This window comes from Hemiscyllium ocellatum, chromosome 9 (assembly GCF_020745735.1).
Source record: "Hemiscyllium ocellatum isolate sHemOce1 chromosome 9, sHemOce1.pat.X.cur, whole genome shotgun sequence".
Lineage (NCBI taxonomy): Eukaryota > Metazoa > Chordata > Chondrichthyes > Orectolobiformes > Hemiscylliidae > Hemiscyllium > Hemiscyllium ocellatum.
In genome coordinates, this window is record NC_083409.1 from 60396677 (window position 1) to 60421945 (window position 25269).

The following is a 25269-nucleotide window of genomic DNA, read 5'->3' on the forward strand; positions in this document are numbered from 1 at the left end:
AAAGACCTTTAAGTTGAATAAATAATTCTAAGTGTCCATAGCACATCTAGGCTTTGCCTTATGAAGTTAGAAAACCTTATGCAGAATACAGTAACAATTCTATGTATTAATAAACACTTATGCATGGATAACTTCACATTCTGGCAAGCCCATTTTTCTGACAGATCTCAGGCTTAAACCATAACCATTATCACCTCAAGAGAGGGCTAGAATAGGCTAATGCATCGATGTAAATGTTTACTAGCATAAACGAAAACTACTCTATAAAAGTTTGCAATTGTTGGAAATCCAAAATAAATACAAGTACTCAGAAGTATCTGCAAAGGGAAGTGAGGTTGTCAGAAAAAAAAAGATTTTAACCAAATATTGACCTATCATCAATTATGCTTGATCCATTGAGCACATGACTAGACTGAGTTAAATATTTTCACCTCGATTACTTGATTAGCATTTTAAAAAGTAATGGCTTTCAACAAAACTGTTAGATTAAGGTAGCACGGTGGCTCAGTGGTTAGCATTGCTGCCTCAGTAACAGAGACCCAGGTTTGATACTACCCCGCCAACCCCAACCCTGGGCGACTGTGTGTGGAGTTTACACATTCTACCAGTGTTTGTGTGAGTTTCCTACCACAAACCAAAGGTGTGCAGGTTAGGTGTATTGACCACAGGAAATGGAGTGTTACCGGTATAGCATAGCAGGTGGATCTGGGAGGGATGATCTTTGGAGGGATGGTGTGGACTCAACAGACTGAATTAGCCTGCTTCCACACTGTAGGGATACTATGATTATGACCCAAGGAAGAACAGACTATTTTTTCATGAAGATAACAATCCAGACTCAGGATTTTTTTTTAAAAAACGGACGGCTTGTTAACTTTGAGCTTGGGAGATTAAAACTAGTGGATGCATTTTTAAACGTGAAACGAGAGATTTAAAAATCAAATGAGAGAGACAAATTTTTATTGTTTAAAAACAGATGGTGGTTTGCACGTGGAACAAACTTCCTGAGGAAGTGGTGGATGCAGGTACAGTTATCACATTTAAAAGACATTTGGATAAGTCCTTGAATAGGAAAGGTATGGAGGAATGTGGGCCAGAAGCAGGCAGGTGGGATAGTTTAGTTTGGGATTATAGTCAACATGGACTGTTTGGACTGAAGGATCTATTTCCATGCTATGTGGTGCTAACTCAAGAGCTGCATGATTGCAATTAATACCAGTCTGGTTTGGTATGCATTCTACTAAATGCCTTCTTCACTTTTTGTCATCATTAAAACACGTCGCCATACATACAAACAGATGACTTATAGGAAACCTTCCCTGAAAGTTTCACTTCACAGAGCAAGATCATGGACGATTTCAGCATATATCTATAAAATCTGATCTTTTATTCAGTATCTCAATCTCTGCATTTTCTGAAGACTTTTAAGTGGTCTTTTCATCGTAATTAACATCGGTTGCTTGATCTTGGGCTTATCCTGGAAAAGCTTGGCCTCGCTGTCAGTTGTAGGGAAGCGGTTTTGATAGATTTCTGGATATTCTCTTTGGAACTGAAGGAGAAAGAGAATTGGTAAATATTTCTATTAATCCAAGTTATTTCTTGTTAAGAAACATTTAAATAAGATTTTCCCCAATCTAGGAAAATTTAACATCAGCACAATCATGATATTATTGTATTAGCACATAATGCTGGGGATCCTTAAAAACTGAATTTTCCTGGTTTTTAACTTGTAGCATGAGATTTCTTTTAACAGCTATTTCAACACTTAACTTCGCAACATTCTAGCTTATGAAAACAGAGGTCACAACGCCATTGTTGCTCATTCAATGATTTAGCTGGTGCCAAATGTACCTTATTTCAGTGTATCATTTCCAAAAATTAGTATTTCTTTAGAAAAATAACTTTGAGGAAGTCAGACAAGGGGACAATGATCACCCAACATCATGGAGTGGCCATCCCATTGCAATTGACCAAAAGGGTTCAGACAATTGCTTGACAGCGCAAGCTACGAGCCCCTAGATATAGGACTAACAAGAGTGCCAGGCTTGGGATAGGAGTACGCAGGACAGGAGGAAGACCACAGGGGCCGAGGAAGTTACAGAAACCAAATTTGCACTCGAAAAGCCATGCAATGACCAAGAATAAAAAGCAGACCTGGGGCAGAAGGGAGTTCCTCAGTGAGCACTTTTCATCAAGCAGACCTTGCAGGCAGGAGAAAGGGAGGATTGCAGATGTCGGAGATCAGAGTCGAGAGAGTGTGGTACTGGAAAAGCACAGCAGGTCAGGCAGCATCAGAGGAGCAGGAGAATTGATGGAAGGTTTTATGCCCAAAACTCTTCACCACATTCCAGACCTTGCAGGCAGCAGTCATCATTGAGTTTGGGGGACTGCCCAGTCTTCACCAGACAGATGCAAGATGGACCAGAAGGAGAAAAAGACCATGGAGAGAGTTCCCCAAAGAGTGGAATGCTGCCCCTAACCACTTTAACGAGACTAAAATATTCCACACTGAGTGAACCACCCCCAATTGTCATTGTTACAATACTTTATCTAATTAAAGAAGGCATCCTTTTTAAAAGTAAACCATCAGAAAATTACTTACACAATCGACTGACTATATAAAAAGGTGATGATGAACCCCTAAAAGCAACAGTATTCAAACAATATCAAAAAAATTCACTGTCAGATGACTCTCCCCATTTCAGTAATACACAAGTTCCTATTCTAAACTAGACACATGGGATTCAAATGTTAAATATTCTTGTTGGGCAGAAAATGGGAAACAGCAGGTTGACTACCTATCTTACATCCTGTCCAATTTCCTTTCTATTTTAGTCGACAGAAAAGAAATATGGAAGGATTATTCATAAGTTAGCCAACCATTTAGTGAAAATAACTGACAACTTCAAGTCAAAGCCCCTGCATGTATCATCTATGGCAGGTAAGTTGAAGAGAACATTGTCCCAGCACAAAGGAAATTCATTTTCAGGCTCGCACACCAAATGCCTCAACATAGCATTTGCATTAGATACCAAGAAAGTACTTGATAAATGAAAAGCACCTGTTCAAAACCAAAAATTTGTATTTACTCAAATTTCTATTTTTCAGGTTATTGTAGGTGGGGTGGGGGGGGGGGGCACAGAAGGGAAGAGGACATTGGAAGGCTGTTAAAAGGCACAAAACTTTTGGTTTTATGAATATATAGGAGGTATAGAACAGAAAGGCAGGCAGTTGTGTATGGTCTTCATACAGCAGTGGTGTGCCCCAGCTGGTGCATTGCAGCCAGTGAGGGAGGATTTATTAGAATTGTACCAGCTAGGAAAAAAACGTTTCTCCCAAGTAGTAACGTCATGGATGAAAGCACAGGTGCAAGAATAGGACCAGTTTGAATGCCATCAACAGTATAAAGGGGATCAAAGGAATTCAGGAGCACCCCCCCCCAAACTAGTGTGACCCAATAGTTACAATATACTCAACTGAAAAGACGACTCAGGAAGAATGGCAAGAATACTCACATCATGCATGACAGGGATGTGTAAAAAGCAGGTGAGTGTGGACATGGAGGAACAGAAATATTGTCATCATAGAAATTCAGTAATTAGGGGAAGTGACAACATTCACTGTAGTAGTACCCAGCAGTGCAGAACTATGTTATTGTTTCCCTCCAGAAGTAAAGGGCACCTGAACAGCTGGAAGAGAACTTTTGATTGGAATAAGGAAGTTCCAGCTGTCATGATCCAGGTCAGGACCAATGACAAGGAGGACAAAGGAATTGTTGTTAAAGAAATAGTGGCAGGTTAGAAACGTTTTTTTGTAAAAGCTCTTCACGGTGGGTAATCTGTGATTACAATCCAAGTTTAAAGCTAAATGTCACAAACACACATTAAGAGAGAGAGTCAAGATGGCAGAAAAACAAATAGGGAAAGGACAGCTTCCAGTTCAGGGCACAGTTATTAGGACAGAAAAGAGCAACTGAACAAGAATGAGGCTGCATCATATTCTTCCAGCCAAAACATCACTTACACACAATTTCACTTGTCATCTCTCTACCCATTCCAACTTGTAGAACTTAAGAACATTGACACCATCCTCATTCTAGTTTACAATGCTTCCAAGTTTCATAGCAATTTAAAAAAATTGTGCCTTTTACTCCAAGTTCTGAATCATTAAATGTACACCAGGAAATGTAAAAGGTCCCAACACTGACAGCAGGGAACTCCAGTACAAAATATTCCTCCGACCCAAAAAACATTCAACTATTTGTCTATCACTCAGCCAATTTTGAATCCATGTTTCCACAGTCCCTTTTATTCCATGAGATCTAACCTTGCTTGCAAGTCTGCTGAATAATACAGAATCACATGCCTTCTGGACTAATTTAAGTTTCTGGCAACTTGGCAACTCAAGAAGTTGAGGAGGGGGAATTAAGCTTTAGTAATGTCTTTGAATGTCAAGGGGAGGTAATAAAATTATCTTTTCAAAGAGATAGCTATTGTTTGGCACTCAAGTGGCAAGTGACACTTGTGCCACACCTCAGTTCAAGCCAGAATATAGTCCAAATACTGCTGCATACCAAGCATGGAATGTGCCACTAAGCAAAGAATTCTGAATTGAAAACGCAAATATCCTTACTGAAGTAATGGAATTAAAGCAAATTGCCTGTACAGCAAAGTAGGCATACCTTCTGATCAACTATTGTCCTCCCTCAGCTAATTAACTGGTACTCCTCCACATTGAATACTATTTGGAGGGAGCAAAGGTGGCAGAAGCACAGAATGTACTGATGGAGATGTCCATTATTTATCACAAGAGTGACTCAGTTGCACCACTACTGACCAAGCTAACAGCCATTAAAGGACATGTTTACCAGCCAGGCCTGCAGGTGGTGAGATAATCCAAAAGCAGAAACCTACTAGACCTTGCTCTCAATCTACTGAGAAAGATGCGTTTGACTATGACAGTTTAGGAGTGATAACCACACAGGTTTTCATAAGGAGTAAACACTTCAGTTTGAAGAGTCAAATTAACCTCTCTCGCCACAGGTACTACCAGATATGTTGACTTTCTCCAGCACTTTCTACTTTTAATTCAACTTTCTAACATCCACAGTTGTTTATTTTGATACCCTTTAACTAATTGTGTGCCATTAAGATCATGTTAAATGTAGATGTTGAATAGATCTTTCAGCTCAGCACAGGGCATCTATGAGGCTCTGCAGGCCTTCAGGAGTAGAACTGTATTTCAACTCATGTCTTGGCACTCTATCAATCATTACCATCAAGCCAAGAAGTCAACCCTGGTACAAAAAAAATGTGCAGAAGAACATGCCCTGAGCAGCATCAGCATGCATAAAAATGGAAATGTCAAATATAACACAGGACTGCTTACATGTTCACCAGCAGAAGCAGCAAGTGATAGACAAGAGCAAAGGAATCTCATGACAAACAGATACAAATCAAGTTCTAGTCTTGCCAGGTCCAGTCACAAATAGTGTTCAATTAACCAGAAGCAGGAGACCATCTCCACCCTGAGGTAATGGAAAAGCTCAGCAAAAGACAAGTCTGAAACATTTACAGCATCTTCAGTATAAAATGGAACGATTGATCCATTACTGCTTCTTAACAACGTTCCCAACATCACAAATAGCAGTATTCAGACATTCAAATTCATTCCACATGGTATCAATAAATAGTTGATACGCTGGATACCCCAAATGCTATGTGCTCTGACGTCCTGGCAATAGCACTAAAGAATTGTGCTCCAAATCATGTTGAATTAAGAATTCAGCATGGGAACTGGCACATATTTGACAAAAATGGAAAATTGCCCAGGAATGCCATATTCACAAAATGCAGAACAAATCCAATTTAGCCAATTATCGTTGAATGGAGATGGCTCCAAAGCTTTGGGAAGGTGTCATTGACAGTGCTATCAAGCTGCAGTTACATAGTAATAAACAAAACACTGATCCTCTATCCAGGTTCTGCCACATAGGCATTCAATGCTTTACTTCATTACAGCCTTAGTTCAAAACAGGGACAAAGGATATGGAGAATTGAAAAGGAATTGAAGCTGAAAGCAAAAGATCAGCTATAATTATAAATGAATAACAAAGCAGGCTCAAATGGTTGTATGGTCTACTCCTATTCCTATTTATGTTTTTACTGTGAAATGGTTTGGTACAACAGATGGAAAATGCTTCCACTTTTTGGAATGACCAGAACTGGAGGCTATAAATGGAAGCCACTAAAATTCAATTGATAACTAGGAGAACCTTCTGTACTAGACACATGATGGGAAGACAAAATGTGCCACTGAAAGGAACAGTTGTACTAAATTCAGAAAGACACTTAAAAAGGGAAAGCTAGGCAAAGCACACTAAGAGGAAATAAATACAAGAGTAGACTGATGGGGTCAGAACAAGGAGATGATTTTTGAGGGAAACAAAATCATTACAAACACAATGGGCCAAATGTCCAGTTTCCTTCAATATGGCAAGCAACTAAAATTTCTTGAAAGACAGCACAACAGAGAACCTTTGCAAACTGACATTTGGACAATGAATAAGAATAATCTATGTGGTGAGCTGCATCTTTTCCAAGGTACTAACGTGGACGACTCAAGGTACTGAAATACAATTCCTCAATTGTAATTGGTGCAATCTACACATGCAAAATGAAGGCATTAGAACACATTTTTCTTTGGAGTGGTTCTGATTTGTGAAAGCATAATTTTAAATAATTCTGAAATCAAAGCCGAATAAATTTGAAATTAGAATTTCCTTGCAGAGATGATTTGAAGCATTTATGCAATAGAACAAAGTTGAATTGACATTCAGATGGAGTTAAGGAGCTATCTTTTTATCAAAAGGATGGTACAGCTTACTTAGTCACTTCTTAAAAGTGCCTTAGATAAGTTGTACAATCAATTATTCTTGCTCACCAAAACAAAAGCAAAAAAAAAAAATCAGAAAGAGGTTGTTTCTTTGCATACTTGCTTAAGTTTTTTCCTTTTGTCTTTAATAGATATCTTTTTATCTTCTACAATATTTTCCAGCAACTCAGCTATGGCAATCTGAGATACAGAAACCTTTTGCTCTTCAAATTCTTTGGTGCTTATTTGTTTACAGAATGTATACATTGGGACCTCAGCATTCATGTTTGTGCATGGATATGTAATCTGAAAAATAAAGTACAAAATTAATACCAATCAAAATTAATACACAGTACTCAAAGTGCTGGAAGTACAATGGATTAAGATTCATACCATTACTGTGTTGCATAAAGTGGAGGCATTTTCTAGCACATCCTTACAAAATAATTACCAACAGACATATGTATACCTGGACTTTTTGGAGATGACGGATGTGGTTGTCAACAGCATTCTGCAAATAAGGTGGTACCTGCAGAATTTCTTGATGGTGGTCCAATATAAAGGAAACAAGTCTTGTGCCTAGTAATTCATCAAGGTCAGCTTCGTTTTCGCAACGTAGTATACCACGTGAAAAGGTCTGAACCACCTATTTAGCAAACCAAGATTTGCAGTCAAAGAATAGCAAGCCAATTTTTATCTTTAAGACTATAAGACATAAGAGCAGAAATTAGGCCATTCAGCCCATGCAGTCTGCTCCACTATTCAAATCATGGCTGATAAGTTTCTCAACCCCATTCTCCCACTTTTTCCGTGTAACCCTTGATACTCAAGAGCCTAATTATTGCAGTCTTAGATATACTCAAATGACTGAGCTCCCACAGCTTTTTGAGGCAGCGAATTCCATAGATTCAGCACTCTCTGGCTGAAAGTTTCTTATCTCCATTCTAAAAGGTGTTCCTTTTACTCAAAGACTGTGCACTCAGGTCCTAGTCTTTCCTACCAATGGAAATATCTACTCTGCATTCAGTATTGTATTGTATTCAGTACTGGCCATTCAGTATTGTTTTAATTAGATCCCCCTCATCTTTCTAAACTCCATCGAATATAGACCCAGAGTCCTCAAATGTCCCTTATAAAATGTTAAGCTTTTCATTCATGGGACCATTCTCGTCAACCTTCTCTGAACCTCCTCCAGAGCCAATACATCCTTCCTGAGATATGGGGCCCAAATATGTGCAAAATGTTCCAAATGTGGTCTGACCACAGCCTTAAAGAGCCTCAAAAGTACATCCCTGCTTTTATATTCAAGTCCTCTCAAAATAAATGCCGTCATTGTATTTATCTTTCTAAAGACTGACTCAACCAGAGAGTTTCCCTTGAGAGAATCTTGGGCTAGCTCTCCCAAGTCTGCTTGCAATTAAGACTTCTGAATTTTCTCCCCATGTAGAAAATAGCCAATGCCCCTTTTTCCTATCAAAGTACATGACCCCACACACTTTCCCACATTGTACTCCATCTGACCCTTCTTTGCTCATTCTCCTAACCTGTCCAAATCCTTCGGCAGCCTCCCAGCCTCTTCAATGCTACCTGTCCCTCTATCTATCTTTGCATTGTCTGCAAACCTGGTCAGAATGCCATCAGTTCCTTCATCTAGATTGCTAATGCATAGTGTAAAAGTTGTGGCCCCATCATAGATTCTTGCAGAACATCACTTGTCACCGGCTGCCATCCTGAGAAAGACCTTTTTTATCCCCAATCTCTGCTGTCAGACAGCCAAGTTTCTATCCATGTGAACACCTTGCTTTTGACAGCATGGGCCCTTATCTTACTCGTTTCCTCCTTTTTGCTTCAGTGTTTCTCCCTGAAGACAAAATTATAGTGTTAGGTCACCTGCTTAATCACTGAAATGACCTTTTTTTAAAGCAGCAGTGGTTCTCATTGTATTTCTCATTATGTTCTCATCAGGTTATTGACTCAAGACATTGGTAGTCATAGGGTAAGTACTACATTCATATCTGGTATGTCGACACCATGAATCGTCACAAACCACCACAAGTTCTGGCTGATTTACTGTTCACATGCAGAATGTAAACAATGGCCCCATTCTTAGCTGTGCCAATGCCCATTAGTATCAAAAGATTCCTTAAAAAAATAGAAGGTTGGGAAAAACAAAAAAATTGAGGTGGCAAATAGGAAAGACCACTTTCACTTGTGGGTGAATCATAAATTGAAATTTATGCAAGAAAGAAAAAGAAGATTTTAGAATAACTTTGACAAGGGTTATTTCAATATGAATTTTAATCATGTATTGAAACTGAAAAAAGAGAAACAATGGGATTTCCAAGCTCTCTTGAAATGGAGTAAAAATTCTTACAAGTGAATAATAAATGAAGCGAGTGAAACTTTTAGTAGTTTGAAAACACTCAAGCTCTTCTTCCAAATCCCTTTAGCTAACACCCTTAAACACTAGCCCCTTTTCCCTCTGTTTATTCACGTATAGTCCCCTTTTCCAACCTCCCATAAATCACCAGGCAGACACTTGTTTGTGTACTATCACAAGGAAAAGTCAAGAAGCTGGTCCAATTTTATCAGAAAGGCAGACTCTAAAGCAATGTTCCATTTGCACAGAAATGATATCTAGGTCTGCAAGCTCATTGGGCTTCATAGAACAGCTTCACCTTTGCGTACCAGCATGCCTCACGTGTTGATTTAGTGATTGTACTGATTTGTGACAACACATTCACAGCTTGTCCTTTCCAAAAACCTTCCAGCAAGCTGTCTCAGTGCCCCACTGGCCGCTGTATAACCAGGCCATCACTGAAAGCTGGCTGTGATTCACTGCAATCAGCAGGACCTCAGGCTTTGCTACACCTTCCTCATTAAATCACCATTTAGCCCTAATTTGAAAGAATCAGAATTCATATGGATTCAGCATGGCATATTATACCAAGTCAATAGAATGAACATTGCCACATACCAACATTCTTGTTCCCATGGCTTCATGAAGTTGTGGCATATCAACATTCTGACTGATGCGAGATATCATGCGCATAAGTAGTTGCAGTTTTCTACGATTAGGTGGAGGCAAGAAGAGACAACAGATCTGAAGGGCTTCAATGGCAATCCGCTCCAGCTGAGGTTGTAGCAGACCTGTCATAAGGGCATTAAATCAGGTTTGACTACTTTTTTTCTGATCTTCATTTAATGCATAAACTGTAAAATGCATACTTATTTAAAAAATGCACAGCTAACTTGTTCCAAAGTAAAAAGAGTGCACCGGCTCAAAGTTAGATTAAAAAAAAACTAGAGAAGACAGTTTTTAACAATAATTGACACGGAGTGTTATTAAATTCTTAATCTGGAAGCATCAAATCTCCTTCTATTCAGCCAGTATACAGCAACAATTTGAGGGTTGTAGCTGATACAAAACCACTATCAATAATACTAGACTCAATCTTTATAATCCAATTATTTTATAAAAATACAGCAGCACCTGTTCAAACTTTCTGTTTATATTCAGTGAAATACTTCCATTACATTTTACAAATTTAGCTACGTTTAACTTATTTTTTTCCAAATACACAAACAAAACATGCAAGCCAAGACCAACAACAATGCATGCAATATTTATCTTACTTTGTGTTCCATTTAAATATCCAGCAAATGTTGAGTGACAACCAGTTGAAGCATGTTCAGATCCATCCACAGCATGTTTGTTATAATGGGACACAAGAGCCCCATCTACAGCTGTATATTCACTGCCAACTGCAGCAGCTAAACTGAATGAGCTTGGTCGCCTGAATCCTAGCGGAGCTGAAAAGTCAGGTTTCATAGTGACTTCAGCAACTGGAGCATTTATATTGAAGTGGTTGCCTTTATTGTTGAATACTTTATTTTTACTGGCTGTATTTAACTCACTGGAGTTCATTTTAGAGAAGTGGTGCAAACTCCATGACTGTACGTCTTGATTTTGTTGGTCCTGACCATAAATTGGGTTTTGGCTGGATACATTGCTTGACTCTCTGAGCAATTCTTGATTTGTACAATTAGTCAAAGGTTCCTTACCAGATTCAGTCAAGGTCCATGCTGAGCTACACCTAGAAGTCGAGTTAGAAATTTGTTGTCTGCCACTCTCCAAATAGAGATTTGACATAGACTCTGCTCTCGGTCTACTCTTTGTAAGTGATCGTGAAACCTGACTATGGGACGGTTTGTGACTGGTTTGAAGTTTTGCTTCATTTAGATCAGAGTGACAACTTTGTTTGTGCAGTATATCCCCACTTGAAAAATTCAAAACGTTTCCTACTGAGTAGCATCTAGACTGGATGGAAGAATGCGGTATGTGATCGTTCATTAAATTAGTCAGATTCTGACAGCTGCCTCCTGTTAGGTGCTCTTTGAAAACAGCTTTTCTGGAGTTTTTCACATTCTGGTTTAGATGTATAACGCATCCTTTTTGATTGATGTTTTGCTCAGATGTATATTCCATTTCCTCTTGTAGTTGTTCTGGTTGAAACAAAGGGTTATTTTCTTCTGAAACGTCTTTGCGAATTAAGCTTAGTAATAGGCACTCTGTTGATTTGAAAGAGTGTGTATGTCTATTCAAATGCTGTGATTTTGCTGGCTGTGGGCAATAGAGCTCATCCAAATTCTTGCGCTTTCCTTGCGGTCTGTTTGAGACCATGATGTAGCCACACAAAACTAGCAGAAAACCAAAACACGTTTAGATACACTGAATGCAAATGAACAGCAAACATTAGCAATGAGCTCAACAAGGACAAAATATAAGACTCACTGCAAAGTATGTTAGTAACATTGAAAACACAGACTGTAAAATACATGCAGCAACAGTTACTAATGGGCATAATTAACGTTAATGCTTATATCCCTTCTGAAAAGCACTTGTAAAAACTATAGGTCTAAGCAAGCATCAAGTGTCATAAAAAAGTCAGATTCACAGCTACAGATGATAGAATCTTTCCATTATTCTTGTTTCCATGTACCTACCCAATATATTTACAAAGAGTTCATAAAATTCAAATGTAAGTAGAGGCTCAGGAAGGTTCACAAAGTAGTCTGCAACTGTTTTGAATACATCTCGCTCAAAACCAGGATAACTTGGCTGGGTCAGGTCATTGTTCCGGGGCCCTGCAAAAACATAACATCACTAATATTAACAAAAATACAGGGGGAAGCGATAATGAAGTTCAGACAAACTGCCAGGACCTGTATAAAACTAAGTAGAATAAGTTCAAAGCATTTCCAACTAAAATTTTTAAATCGTTACAAATTTCACATCTCAATGTCTCATTGGTATTATTCTCACCATATTCAGCAAGTGGTGGATAGAAGCCTTGCTATAGGATTTGAGCATATCACCTATGCTGACATTTCAGTTCAGCTCTTCCACCAGAGGGCACGCAACAGTATTTTCTGACAGATATTCTTATGTCTTTACAATGAATAACAGAAAAAGCAAAAAACTATTACTGGCAGATTCTCTGCGATGTTTCTTAAGGAAAATCAGCAAATTCAATATCTTGTACCAAAGGATATTGGGTTACTTTGGAGTTAACATTAGTTTAAAGTGAAACCAAAAAAGAAAATGTTGGAAAATCTCAGCAAGTCTGGCAGCATTTGGAAAATCTCAGCAAGTCTGGCAGCATCTGGAAGATGAGAAAAGAGCTGACGTTTCAATCTGATTGACCCTTTGTCAAAGCTAAAAAGGGGAGAAATAGGGAGGTATTTATACGAGGCTGAGAGAAGGTGAGTCATGGCTCCAGAAGCAAAGGTAACAATAAAGAGATGATAATGACAGTGCATAGAGAGATTAGGAGCTGTGAAGCTGTGAATGACCAAGGCCGAAGCCATGCTGTGTGACAAAATATGTGGAGAATGGGGGAAGAAGAGGAGGAGGAGGGAGGGTGATTGTCTCACTTTTTTTTCGCTCCCCACTCTCTTATCACCTTTTTCTCTCCTCGTCCCCCTTTGCTACCCTTCTCCCCTGTTTTCCATTTGGCCTCTGCTTCACCCAGTTCGGCTCGAAACATCAGCTCTTCTCTCCTTACAGATGCAGTAAGACCTGCTGAGATTTTCCAGCATTTTCTCTTTTGGTTTCAGATTCCAGCATTTGCAGTAATTTGCTTTTATCCACTAATTTAAAGTGATTCAACTCAAATCCACTTTCTATTAAAAAAATGCAGTCATAGATTTATCTTTACTGATGTTTTGGGATTAAAGTTTGCAAATCCACCCTTTATTCTTTTGAAATACAATTGACTGTTCTATTCTACATCCATTACTTTATTCATACAGTTAATATCAATTCCTCATTATATAGCATCTTGCTGTGTATTCTAAAGATGGTCAGCTGAAGTTAGATTACTGTTTCATGGTGTGAAACATTTAATTCTAGGAATGGGTGTGGAGGCAAGAAGTCTGTGCAAACTTCAACGCATGCAATCTTGCCCCTACCCTACTTGTATCAGGGATCACCACTTGTATGAGGATTATCAAATTTTAGGAACTTAAAAGGGTTAGATGGGATCAGTTTATTCTCCCCAAACTCCAAAGCCCTGTCAGAAAACAATTTTTTCTTGTTTCATTATTTTCTCTACGCTCTCAATTCCTGCTCCTCTTTCCAGCTGCACTTTTCACCTTTCACCTGTCCACAGGTATTTCTGGGGTCTCATAGTAGCCCCACTATCCTCTGACTCTTCACTATAGAGAGAGATTGTAACCAGAGATCTTTAGAGTGTTAAAATGGTTTATATTACTTCGCTATAGGTTGGAACTCCAGATAATCTAAAAATGTGCTTGAGATTAAGAACAAAAGGATTTCAGAGACAATTATACCCTTGAATTCAATTGCAAAAAATTAACATATACCAATTACGAGGAATAGTTATCTAAAACAGAATCATTATTATTGATTAAAATGATATAGAATGCCTAGAATCATACATAGAATGACTATAATAAATCACTACATATGTATGCCTATCTAATTGTAATATATGGTCTGTGTGAAGGCTCATACATATCATCAGGTCTGATTGCACCTTGGACTAGAATTTCTCCTTACAAAATGGCTCATGTCAGATTTGTGCACATCAATTACCTTCCCTTGTCAAAGGTTCCTGGTGTTTTAGTGGCCTCTTTCAATGCTTAGAGGTTCAACGAATAAAACAATTTTGACTGTGGACATTACATTATTCCTTTGCTATCTTGCAATTGCTTTATTATCTTGTTGTTGCTTTACTACTTTTCCAATTCAACACATGCAGAGTCTAAACTCTTGCTAAAAAAAAAACTGCACTGATATTTTCACTGCAATACAATGACATCAGCTACCTCTAGTTATTTGAATCCATTAACCATTTCATTGTATGTTGACAACTTACAGTTTGCTAGACATTTCATGGCAGATAGCACCCAATGAGGCAAGTCCTCTACAAAACAAAAAGAGAAATGTTTGAGGAAGAAATTCTATGTACTAAGTGTTGAAAACTTCAAAATTATTAGATTAACTTTCATTGGCTACCCATGATTCAGTTCATTGAAGCTGCCAAAATTTTATAAATTACCAAATCTAATTTAATTCAGAGAGGGAGAGAAGAGGAGAAAGAAAAACAAACAATTTTATACTTAGCCAGGAGTTAGAGCAAGTTTTCATCCAGTAATTGTCCTGGTAATCCACAACCTTCAAGCATTCAAGACCAGCTTGGAGAAATCAAGAATTCTAGATGGCATCTAAACTGCCCAAGGGAAGTTTCAACTTGCTGAATAATTATCACATAACCTGAGTTATGAAGCATTCAGAACAAGCACAGTCTCAGCCAGACAAGACAATCTGGCCCTACCCATTTTACCTATCTATAATGGATAATTCACTAAAACAAATATTCTATACTGCATAAACATCTGTACAATATATTTGATAACAGTGAAGACATTAATCAAACCACCACATTCAATGACCAGTAATAAATGAATGCAAAAATAGAAGATTTCTACAAACAGATGCATCATGGAATGAGTAACCTGTCTCCAACTTCTATTTGACAATATTACATACTGTTAGAAAGATAAGAGGTAGTCTCACCCGACTTGTCTTGTAATATTACAACTCCATGTTTACTGACATTATGTACATTGTACAAAATGTACTGCGGGATAACTTGAGAGAAATCGAGCACATCATTTAATGCAGCCAAACCCAAGATCTTCTGTAGGCTGGAATAAACACCACAATATAGAATGACCAATATTCAAAAGCAAATTCAAGTCTTTTCATTGCCAAAGAAAATTAGGCTGTAATTTGTTTTTTATGCTTTTACTAATCAGCAAGAGTTAAAATTATCTAGAGAAAATTTTATTTGATATATTCCGATTTTAATTGACTAATAACTGGTCAAAATTACTAAACCTACTCAAAATTTAAAAAAATTTTTAAAAAGTGACTGCATCAAGCACTCATTCCTTTAGCTTTGTTGGGTTTTTCCATTTTGAAGTTCAGCATTGTACAGCTTTCTCTAACAGCCCTACTAACAAAAGATCACAAATGAATTTGGAATGCATTTTTTGAATACAATACAAAATGTCAATCAGATTGTAGATGCCCATTTGTATCACACATGGGGATTAAAGACAGGGCAATTTAAAGGACAGTGCCTGTGTTCTGGTCTTATAGATTTACTTGCTTACTGCCAATTCTAATTATTAGACCAGCCAGGCGTTCTTTTTCCATTGTAATACATTTTGTTTTAGCCACAAATCACCACAAATGTTTAATAACTTAAGATTGCATCACAAATGTTAGCCAATACGAATAATGGAGCAATAAGAATAACGAGTGTAACTAAAGGTTATCACATGTCAAACTTTTTGTACAGCCAAAATCAATTGGAAGGATGTCTCAAGCCCAATCTTTTGGAAACTTAAAATTGGAGAATTATATTAAAAAGGTACAAATGAGCAAATCACAGATGTACCTACTGGAACGTTACATGAAAACTTCCCTTGAATGTACCTTTCATTATTGAGAGAAAATAAAGTAATAGAGAAAAATGACATTTGTAAGATTTCACACAGAAATCAGACATTTCAGTAATATTTGAAGAATAGATTTGGAATAGTCTTTCAGATGGAATTAGACCCAATTCCAAAGCATTGGCAAGTTTATATATGAAAATGAGTAGCAAAGTTAGATTAAAGTTACTGATAGATGAAAGGACACAATTATGGAAAAATATTCCAGTGAAAACACAAATTATGTCAGATTCCATTAAGTCAATATTAGGAAGATGGTGAAACTTGACCAGCTGGAATTAGTCCATTCTAGATAACATTTATATTTCTCTTAATTAAGATGGTATGCACTGTTGGGGTGGGGTAGGAGAATCAAAGAGAACAACTTGCAACAGAAAAGGAGAAAACAAGTAAATTTTGATAAGAATTTTTTTTTTATATAAAAGAAGAAAGTGAGGACTGCAGATGCTGGAGATCAGAGCTGAAAATGTGTTGCTGGAAAAGCGCAGCAGGTCAGGCAGCATCCAAGGAGCAGGAGAATCGACGTAATTTAAAATGCAGTAATGAGGCGGGTCTCTGGCACTGTGAGGCAGCAGTGCCAACCACTGTGCCACTGTGCCGCAACAAAAAATTCCTGAAGAAGGGCTCATGCCCGAAACATCAATTCTCCTGCTCCTTGGATGCTGCCTGACCTGCTGCATTTTTCCAGCAACATTGTTTTTTTTTAAAACATGGAAGAGGTTTAGAGGTGGAGGACCACTACTATTGACAAAAGTCTTCAGAGTATAAATTTCAAGCATATGAGCAGTTGATACTTGGGTGGGAAATCTGGAGAGTATTGAGAATAAGCAAGTGAGGAACGGAGGACAAACATGACGGGCAGCACGGTGGCACAGTGGTTAGCACTGCTGCCTCACAGCGCCTGTAGACCCGGGTTCAATTCCCGACTCAGGCGACTGACTGTGTGGAGTTTGCACATTCTCCCCGTGTCTGCGTGGGTTTCCTCCGGGTGCTCCGGTTTCCTCCCACAGTCCAAAGATGTGCGGGTCAGGTGAATTGGACAAGCTAAATTGCCCGTAGTGTTAGGTAAGGGGTAAATGTATGGGTGGGTTGCGCTTCGGCGGGTCGGTGTGGACTTGTTGGGCCGAAGGGCCTGTTTCCACACTGTAAGTCTAATCTAATCTAATGACATTTGGGTTGTCAAGATCCACCTCTTCTGCAGTTCATTGTCATTATACTTATCTCAATTTTTAAAAAACAACACACTTACTGGTTAAGTGCAACTTCTCTCCAAGTTTCTTCAATGTCAGTTTGTGTAACTTGTCTGACATGTATTTTTGGTTCCTCAGAAATGACCTCTGGCATCTCTTTATCTGTTTCTTCTGCATTCACCTTGCAAGAATTACACAAATTTGACAGAAAATAAAATTAACTTAACTTAACTTCATGGAGTCAGCTATTATGAGGGGGCATAGCTTTAAATTAAAGGGGAGGTATGTATGGGACAGATGTTTGGGGTAGATTCTTTACTCAGCGAGTCGTGAGTTCATGGAATGCCCTGCCAGTAGCAATGGTGGACTCTCCCTCTTTATGAGCATTTAAACGGGCATTGGATAGGCATATGGAGGATAGTGGGGAAGAGAGGAGGGGGGGGGGACAGAGAGGAGGAGGAGGGGGAGGAGGGGGGGAAGAGAGGAGGCGGAGGAGGAGGGGGGGCAGAGCGGAGGAGGAGGGGGGGAAGAGAGGAGGAGGAGGGGGGGAAGAGAGGAGGAGGAGGGGGGGAAGAGAGGAGGAGGAGGGGGGGAAGAGAGGAGGAGGAGGGGGGAAGAGAGGAGGAGGAGGGGGGGAAGAGAGGAGGAGGAGGGGGGGAAGAGAGGAGGAGGAGGGGGGGAAGAGAGGAGGAGGAGGGGGGGAAGAGAGGAGGAGGAGGGGGGGGAAGAGAGGAGGAGGAGGGGGGGAAGAGAGGAGGAGGAGGGGGGGAAGAGAGGAGGAGGAGGGGGGGAAGAGAGGAGGAGGAGGGGGGAAGAGAGGAGGAGGAGGGGGGGAAGAGAGGAGGAGGAGGGGGGGAAGAGAGGAGGAGGAGGTGGGGGGAAGAGGAGGAGGAGGGGGAAGGGAGGAGGAGGAGGGGGGGATGAGAGGAGGAGGCGGGGGGGGCAGAGAGGAGGAGGAGGAGGGGGGAAGAGAGGAGGAGGAGTGGGGGAAGAGAGGAGGAGGAGGGGGGGAAGAGAGGAGGAGGAGGGGGGAAGAGAGGAGGAGGAGGGGGAAGAGAGGAGGAGGAGGGGGGGAAGAGAGGAGGAGGAGGGGGGAAGAGAGGAGGAGGAGGGGGGAAGAGAGGAGGAGGAGGGGGGGGAAGAGAGGAGGAGGAGGGGGGAAGAGAGGAGGAGGAGGGGGGGAAGAGAGGAGGAGGAGGAGGAGGAGGGGGGAAGAGAGGAGGAGGAGGAGGGGGGAAGAGGAGGAGGAGGAGGAGGGGGGGAAGAGAGGAGGAGGAGGAGGAGGGGGGGAAGAGAGGAGGAGGAGGAGGAGGGGGGGAAGAGAGGAGGAGGAGGGGGGAAGAGAGGAGGAGGAGGGGGGAAGAGAGGAGGAGGAGGAGGAGGGGGGAAGAGAGGAGGAGGAGGAGGAGGAGGGGGGAAGAGAGGAGGAGGAGGAGGGGGGAAGAGAGGAGGAGGAGGAGGAGGGGGGAAGAGAGGAGGAGGAGGAGGAGGGGGGAAGAGAGGAGGAGGAGGAGGAGGGGGGAAGAGAGGAGGAGGAGGAGGAGGAGGGGGGAAGAGAGGAGGAGGAGGAGGAGGAGGGGGGAAGAGAGGAGGAGGAGGAGGAGGGGGAAGAGAGGAGGAGGAGGAGGAGGAGGAGGGGGAAGAGAGGAGGAGGAGGAGGAGGAGGAGGAGGAGGGGGGAAGAGAGGAGGAGGAGGAGGAGGGGGGAAGAGAGGAGGAGGAGGAGGAGGGGGGAAGAGAGGAGGAGGAGGAGGGGGGGGAAGAGAGGAGGAGGAGGAGGGGAAGAGAGGAGGAGGAGAGGGGGAAGAGAGGAGGAGGAGGGGGGGAAAGAGAGGAGGAGGAGGGGGGGAAAGAGAGGAGGAGGAGGGGGGGAAGAGAGGAGGAGGAGGGGGGGAAGAGAGGAGGAGGGGGGGGGGAAGAGAGGAGGAGGAGGGGGGGGAGAGAGGAGGAGGAGGGGGGGCAGAGAGGAGGAGGTGGGGGGGGAAGAGAGGAGGAGGAGGGGGGGGAAGAGAGGAGGAGGAGGGGGGGGAAGAGAGGAGGAGGAGAAGGGGAAGGGGGAGCCCATAACTTTCCAGTGCACCCAATTAAGAAAGGGAGGAGGGGAAAGGAAAAGGGGTAGGGATAGGAAATGGGGGGTGGGGTGGTGAGGGCATTGGGGGAGGGTGTGCAAGAGAGGCAAGGCACATAGGTGTCATGGCATACCCAACACCTGACTTGGAGATCATTAAGGTATCCAGAGGACATCCCCTCTGGCAAGGAGTATCTTGTGGAAGGCACAGCCTCCCCTATCAGCCATATTGATTGTTCCCTCTCATCATTTACTCCTCCATTCCCACAACCCCAAGTCTGGCTGACTGACAGACTCACCAATCTTCTGGGGTCTCCATTACTAGCTGCTACACCAAGGCCTTCTGTAATTCATTAAATTCAGTTTGGCCAGTCAGATCCAAAAATGAATGACATTCGCCAAGTATCATTACGCTCAGGGTGAAATCAGTCCAACTGAACTATCAGGAAATCATACAGGTGGCGCGGGGTGGGGGTCGGAAGCATCCAGCAGTTTGATCTTCATGAAATCTATTACTAGGTTTAAGATCTCTAAGCCAATGCTACAAAGGCAACACTCAAAACAAAGTCATTACCAGAAAACAGAAATGTAAATGCTTCTGTTGTAAAGATGCAGCACACCTATCCAAGTAAGAAGAGATCCTCATGCAAGTAGCTTTGATAGAGTCATACCTGCCAGGAGCTTGGTCCCCTTCAGGATTATCAACATAATGTTTGGAAGATCAAAGAGCCCTTATCTGTCCAGTATCCCCATTTTTACAATAAATTCACTCCAGTTTTCTTCTTACCATATATATAGGATACAAAGTTATCAATCAAGCCAAGGGGACCATGTCAATCTTAAAGCTCGAGTTTACTTTGGAATTTTGCTGTTAAAAGGATAAAGATGAAATAACTCTTCACCTTTTTCAATGAAGTATCAAAATGTAGAACTATTGGAAATCTCAGCCACTAGCATTAATTAACAAATAGGACAAATTCTCATACCAGTTTGGCAATTCTGTCTTAAACTGCGTAAGTCATAATGCTGTCCTTGGGACTTCAATAATTAATCTGGTTAATCTACATTTCAAGGATGCGCATTCATCCTAAAATTAGTCTGTTAGCACTATCGTGCCAGACATAAACTTTGCGTTCAAATCAAACTAGCATCAGACAACTTATGTCTAACAAAGAAATTGTAGTAAAAAAATCAGCAGGTCTGGCAACATTTTGAGTCCAGTGATCCGAGATTTGTTAGATATAAATATTTTGATGTTCTGATGTGAAGTGAATGAATGATCTCAATTCACTTTAAGGCATTGGTCTACAGAACAAGATTATATTTGAACTCAGTACCAATTAGACAATTCCAAAGGATAACCACCATTTTTAAGCACGATGGTGCAAGGTACTCTATATTAGACTATATTATATTTGACTAGACACTGTTTGAAATGCCAAATAGATGCTTGAATTGGGAAGTGCTTATCAACCAACATTCATCTCTCTCATCTTGATGGACTAGATGCACAGATTATCCTTAGTCCCTTTGTTTGTATTGTTGACAAGTGCACCCAATTCAATGGGCTCAAAGTTGGGTAACTTCAAGTTTTGTGCTCTGCTATATGTTCTGAAGGTTACAAGTTCACATAATATTGTTCACCGAAAAATAAGTAACATGCCAACAGAAACATAACAGAACCTGCACTTCATTCAATCTGGTCTACGATATTTACTGCTGACAATGTGGTTTTTCTCTACATTGGAGAGAGAAAACTCAGAATTAATGTCTGTTTTGCAAACACCCATGATCTGTCCACAAAAATGACCCCAAGCCAACATATCACTATGTTCCCACACCAACATTTGTCTCAGACTATAGTGTTTCAGTGCGGTTCAGCTCAAGCTGGAAGAATAGCGACTCATTTTCCACTTGGGTACCCTGCAGCCTTCAGAACTTGGTAGAGCTTAATTCCTTTAGGGTCTGAACATCTTTTTCCATATCCTATACATACCCTCCATACCCCAGGTACTATCAGAACACGAGCTGCTTTCACTAGACCCAGCCAATTTTCCCTATTATCAGCTTTTCTTACTCACTGCCTAACCATTATTCATCCTTTTATCTGCCTTACTGTCTCTCGCTCCCTCTGTGCTTCATGTCTATCTAACAACCACGCTTTTTCCACCCCCACTCCATCTACAGAATATATACTACCATTTCCTAGCTACTGTCAGTTTTGTAGAAGGGTCACTGGACCAAAAATGTTAACTCTGCTTACTCCCTGCAGATGGTGCCAGACTGGCTTAGTTTCTCCAGCAATTTGTTTTTGTTTCAGCTTTCAAGTATCCACAGTTCCGTGCTTTATTTTCACTTGCCAAAAGGGTAGACAAGGTAAAAGATGAGCTATTTCCTCTGTTTGGAGCTTTTGAACTAGAGAACATAGCCTGAAAATTAGGGAAAGACCATTCAGGAAAGATACTACAAAGCAATTTTACATACAGTAGAAGAGATATTGAATTCTCTGCCACAAATGGAGAACGCTAGGTCAGTTGTTCAGTTGTTAATTTTAACTGAGTTAGTATTTTCACCAAGTTTATTTTTAGTCTTATATCAATTTTGGTTTTGAACTGTGAACTAGGAATTGACAGCTGGAAATGACAGATGGAATTTGGAATGGCTTACAGAAAAAAGGAAAACAGAATAGACTAAGCAAGCCTTTGCTGGTTTGCAAGACCAGGCCTGGAGGTTAATGGCAGGCTGATTCCTGATTAAAGAGTTCTTTCAAGAACATCCTGAGAAGAGTATTTCTTTAAACAGATAACAGAAGTTGGCAATTAACAAGTTCAGGCAAAAGCGAGGACTGCAGTTGCTGGAGATCAGAGTCTAGATTAGAGTAGTGCTGGAAAAGCACAGCAGGCCAGAAAGCATCCGAGGATGTTGCCTAACCTGCTGTGTTTTTCCAGCACCACTATAATTAAAAAAAATCAATCCTAGGAATTGGTCTGGCAAGTCTGGAAAAGACTGCATATTCAAGCAGATGGCAGATGTTGAATGGCAATCGAGGCCTCAGGAAAAGACTGTTGTCTCAGGGGTAGGAACCAGAATTGAAGTTTTTTTTTAAAAAATTGTGTTTTTGGTGGAGATGGGCTTAGCTGCTGACACACCATGCACATTTGAAAGCTCCCTGTCTAAATCTCCTACAGCAGCTTCTGTAAGCCCAAAGAATAGGAAGGTTAGTGAAAAGTACTGTTATCTGTATCCTTCAATTAGTGCACTTGTAAATACGCTGAAGCACCACATTACAAAGAGCATTAGCAACTTCCAATGGCAAGAATATGTAGTTTAAAATTCATATTACAAAAAGGCAATCAGTTGTATTTTCTCAAAAGGACAATGTGTAGAAATGGAAATAATTGCACAATTAAACAGTACAGATATTCATATGCAGATTAAGAATTCTAATACCTGAAATTGAAGAATGTCATTTTCCTTGGTCATTGTCTTGGGTAATTCACAAAAGCCACCTTTCACCTTGGTACTTCTGCTTGCAGCATTTGTTTTGTGAAACGGAGGATGATTAGGAACAACTTTCAGTGGGGATGTTGTAGGAAATCTGTTCAAAAGTACATCAACACAATTTTTCAGGTAAGTAAATAAATAGAGTTGCTCTGAAGCCAAGTACAATGTGAAAAAACGCATGCAATGTATTTTAGTTGTAATAACTGCAAGATCAAAACAGAGAACACAAGTCAAAAAGACTTGTCATAACACAATACGAACCTCAATTAAAGCAAATAATATGTACCCAACAATTCACAATAAACAAAGAATGTACAAAAGAGGAGTAGGCAATTTAATCTCTCAAGCCTGCCCTGAAATTCAACAAGATTATTGCTGATCTGCTCCAGACCACAACTCCTGTTTCATGCCAGTTCATCATAGATTTTTGAAATGATAGGGAGTCGATTCCTATCAACCTCCTCTTGAAGTAATTTCTAGACTTCCCATCCCTCTGTGGTAAAACAAAAATGAAGGCATTCACTAACCTCTAGGAGAAGACATTCTATGGCACTATAGTTTTAAAATCAGTGCCACTTTATTCTGTAAGCATGGCACCTAGTTCAAGATTCCCCATTAGCTGAACCATCTTCTCAACATTTACCTTGTCAAGCCATCTCAATCTAATATTTTGTAACAAAAAAAGTCACCTTTCATTCATCTAAACTCCAACAAATCAATTTATTTAACTATTATTAATAATCCAAACCCTTCATTTCAGGAATCAGCACTGTGAATTTCGTTTGAAAAACCTCCAATGTCAGTATATCCTTTTATATTTATATTCTCCAAAATCAACCTTTTCGGAGATGTTGTTACACACTTCCGGAGCATATGGCATTGAATCCAGGCCTCTTGTCTCAAAGGCCAGAAGACCACAATTGCCTCTGATCTTCTCCTACAGCTACTATATTCACATGACAAGTCCAGTTGAGTTTCTGGTCAGTGGTAACCCCTAGGATGTTGATAGAGGGAATTCAGTGATGGTCACACCATTGAATGTCAAGGGCAGGGCAAGAATGTCTCTTATTTGAGATGGTCATTACCTGGCATGTGTGTTGTGCAAATATTACTTGCCACTTGTCAGTCTAAGCCTAGCAAGATGTTGGAGTGAATCTGGAGGGATAGGATTTACATGTATTTGGAATGGGCTGAAAATGTGTTGCTAGTTAAAGCACAGCAGGTTAGACAGCATCCAAGGAACAGGAAATTCGACGTTTCGGGCCAGAGCCCTTCATCAGGAATGAGGAGAGTGTCACACACACTCTCCTCATTCCTGATGAAGGGCTCTGGCCCAAAACGTCGAATTTCCTGTTCCTTGGATGCTGTCTAACCTGCTGTGCTTTAACCAGCAACACATTTTCAGCTCTGATCTCCAGCATCTGCAGACCTCACTTTTTAACTCATGTATTTGGAAAGGCAAGGACTGATTAGGGATAGTCAGCATGACTTTGTGCGTGGGAAATCACGTCCCATGAATTTGATTTTGTTTTTTTTTAGTAACAAAGAGGATTGATAAGGACAGAGTGGTGGACGTGATCTAAATGGACTTCAGTAAGACGTTTGCCAAGATGCCTCATGGTAGACTGGTTAGTAAAGTTAGATCTCATGAAATACAGGGATAACTAGCCATTTGAATACAGAACTGACTTGAAGGTAGAAGACAAAGGATGGTGGTGGAGGGTTGCTTTTCAGACTGGAGGCTTGTGACCAGTGGTATGGCACAAGGATTGGTGCTTGGTCCACTACTTTTTGCCATTTATGTAAATTATTTGGAAATGAACATAGGAGGTACAGTTAGTAAGTTTGGAGATGACACCAATATTGGTGGTGTATGGACAGCAAAAAAAGGTTACCTCAGATTACAACGGGATCTTGATCAGAGGGACCAAAGAGTGGAGGAGTGGCAGATGGAGTTTAATTTAGATAAATGTGAGGTGCTGCATTTTGGAAAAAGCCAAAATCAGTGCAAGACTTCTACACTTAATGGTAAGGTCCTGGAGAATGTTGCTGAACAAAGACCTTGGAATGCAGGTTCACAGTTCCTCGAAAGTAGAGTCGTGGGTAAATAGGATAACAGCGACGTTTGGTATGCTTTCCTTCATTGGTCAGAGCATTGAGTATAGAAGTTGAGGTGTCATGTAGCAGCTGTATAGGACATTGGTTAGGCTACTGTTTGAATATTGCATGCAATTCTGGTCTCCTTCCTATCGAAAGGATGTTGTGACACCTGAAAGGGCTCAGAAAAGATTTGCCAGGAATTTGCCAGGGTTGAAGGAATTGAGCTATAGGGAAAGGTTAGGACTGTTTTCCTTGGAGTCTTGGAGGCTAGGGGAGTCTTTATGGAGGTTTATAAAATTATAAGGGGCATGGATAGGATAAGTAGACAAGGTCTTTTCCTGAGGTAGGGGAATGAGCAGGAAAGCAATATTTCAGGCAAAAGCCCTTCATCAGAAACCTGAGGGGCTTTTGCCCGATACGTCGATTTTCCTGCTCCTTGGATGCTGTCCAACCTGCTGTGCTTTTCCAGCGCCACTCTAATCTA

The 25269-nt window shown here is 40.7% G+C and overlaps 1 protein-coding gene across 2 annotated transcripts in view; it reads right to left on the reverse strand.

Moving 5' to 3' along the window:
- Positions 1 to 314: 314 nt before the first annotated feature.
- Positions 315 to 25269, reverse strand: part of LOC132818735 (DEP domain-containing protein 1A-like) — a 30677-nt gene continuing 5722 nt past the window's right edge. Inside the window, exons 3-12 of one of the 2 annotated variants that reach the window (XM_060829785.1) lie at positions 22632 to 22779; positions 17174 to 17295; positions 14978 to 15108; positions 14277 to 14324; positions 11881 to 12021; positions 10510 to 11574; positions 9851 to 10023; positions 7343 to 7519; positions 6994 to 7179; positions 315 to 1549 (exon numbers count right to left, since the gene is read on the reverse strand). In XM_060829785.1, coding sequence (XP_060685768.1) covers positions 1391 to 1549; positions 6994 to 7179; positions 7343 to 7519; positions 9851 to 10023; positions 10510 to 11574; positions 11881 to 12021; positions 14277 to 14324; positions 14978 to 15108; positions 17174 to 17295; positions 22632 to 22779 — 2350 coding nt within the window. In that variant the 3' untranslated portion in view covers positions 315 to 1390. The remainder of the gene's footprint in view (positions 1550 to 6993; positions 7180 to 7342; positions 7520 to 9850; positions 10024 to 10509; positions 11575 to 11880; positions 12022 to 14276; positions 14325 to 14977; positions 15109 to 17173; positions 17296 to 22631; positions 22780 to 25269) is intronic. The other variant, XM_060829786.1, reaches the window with a different exon arrangement.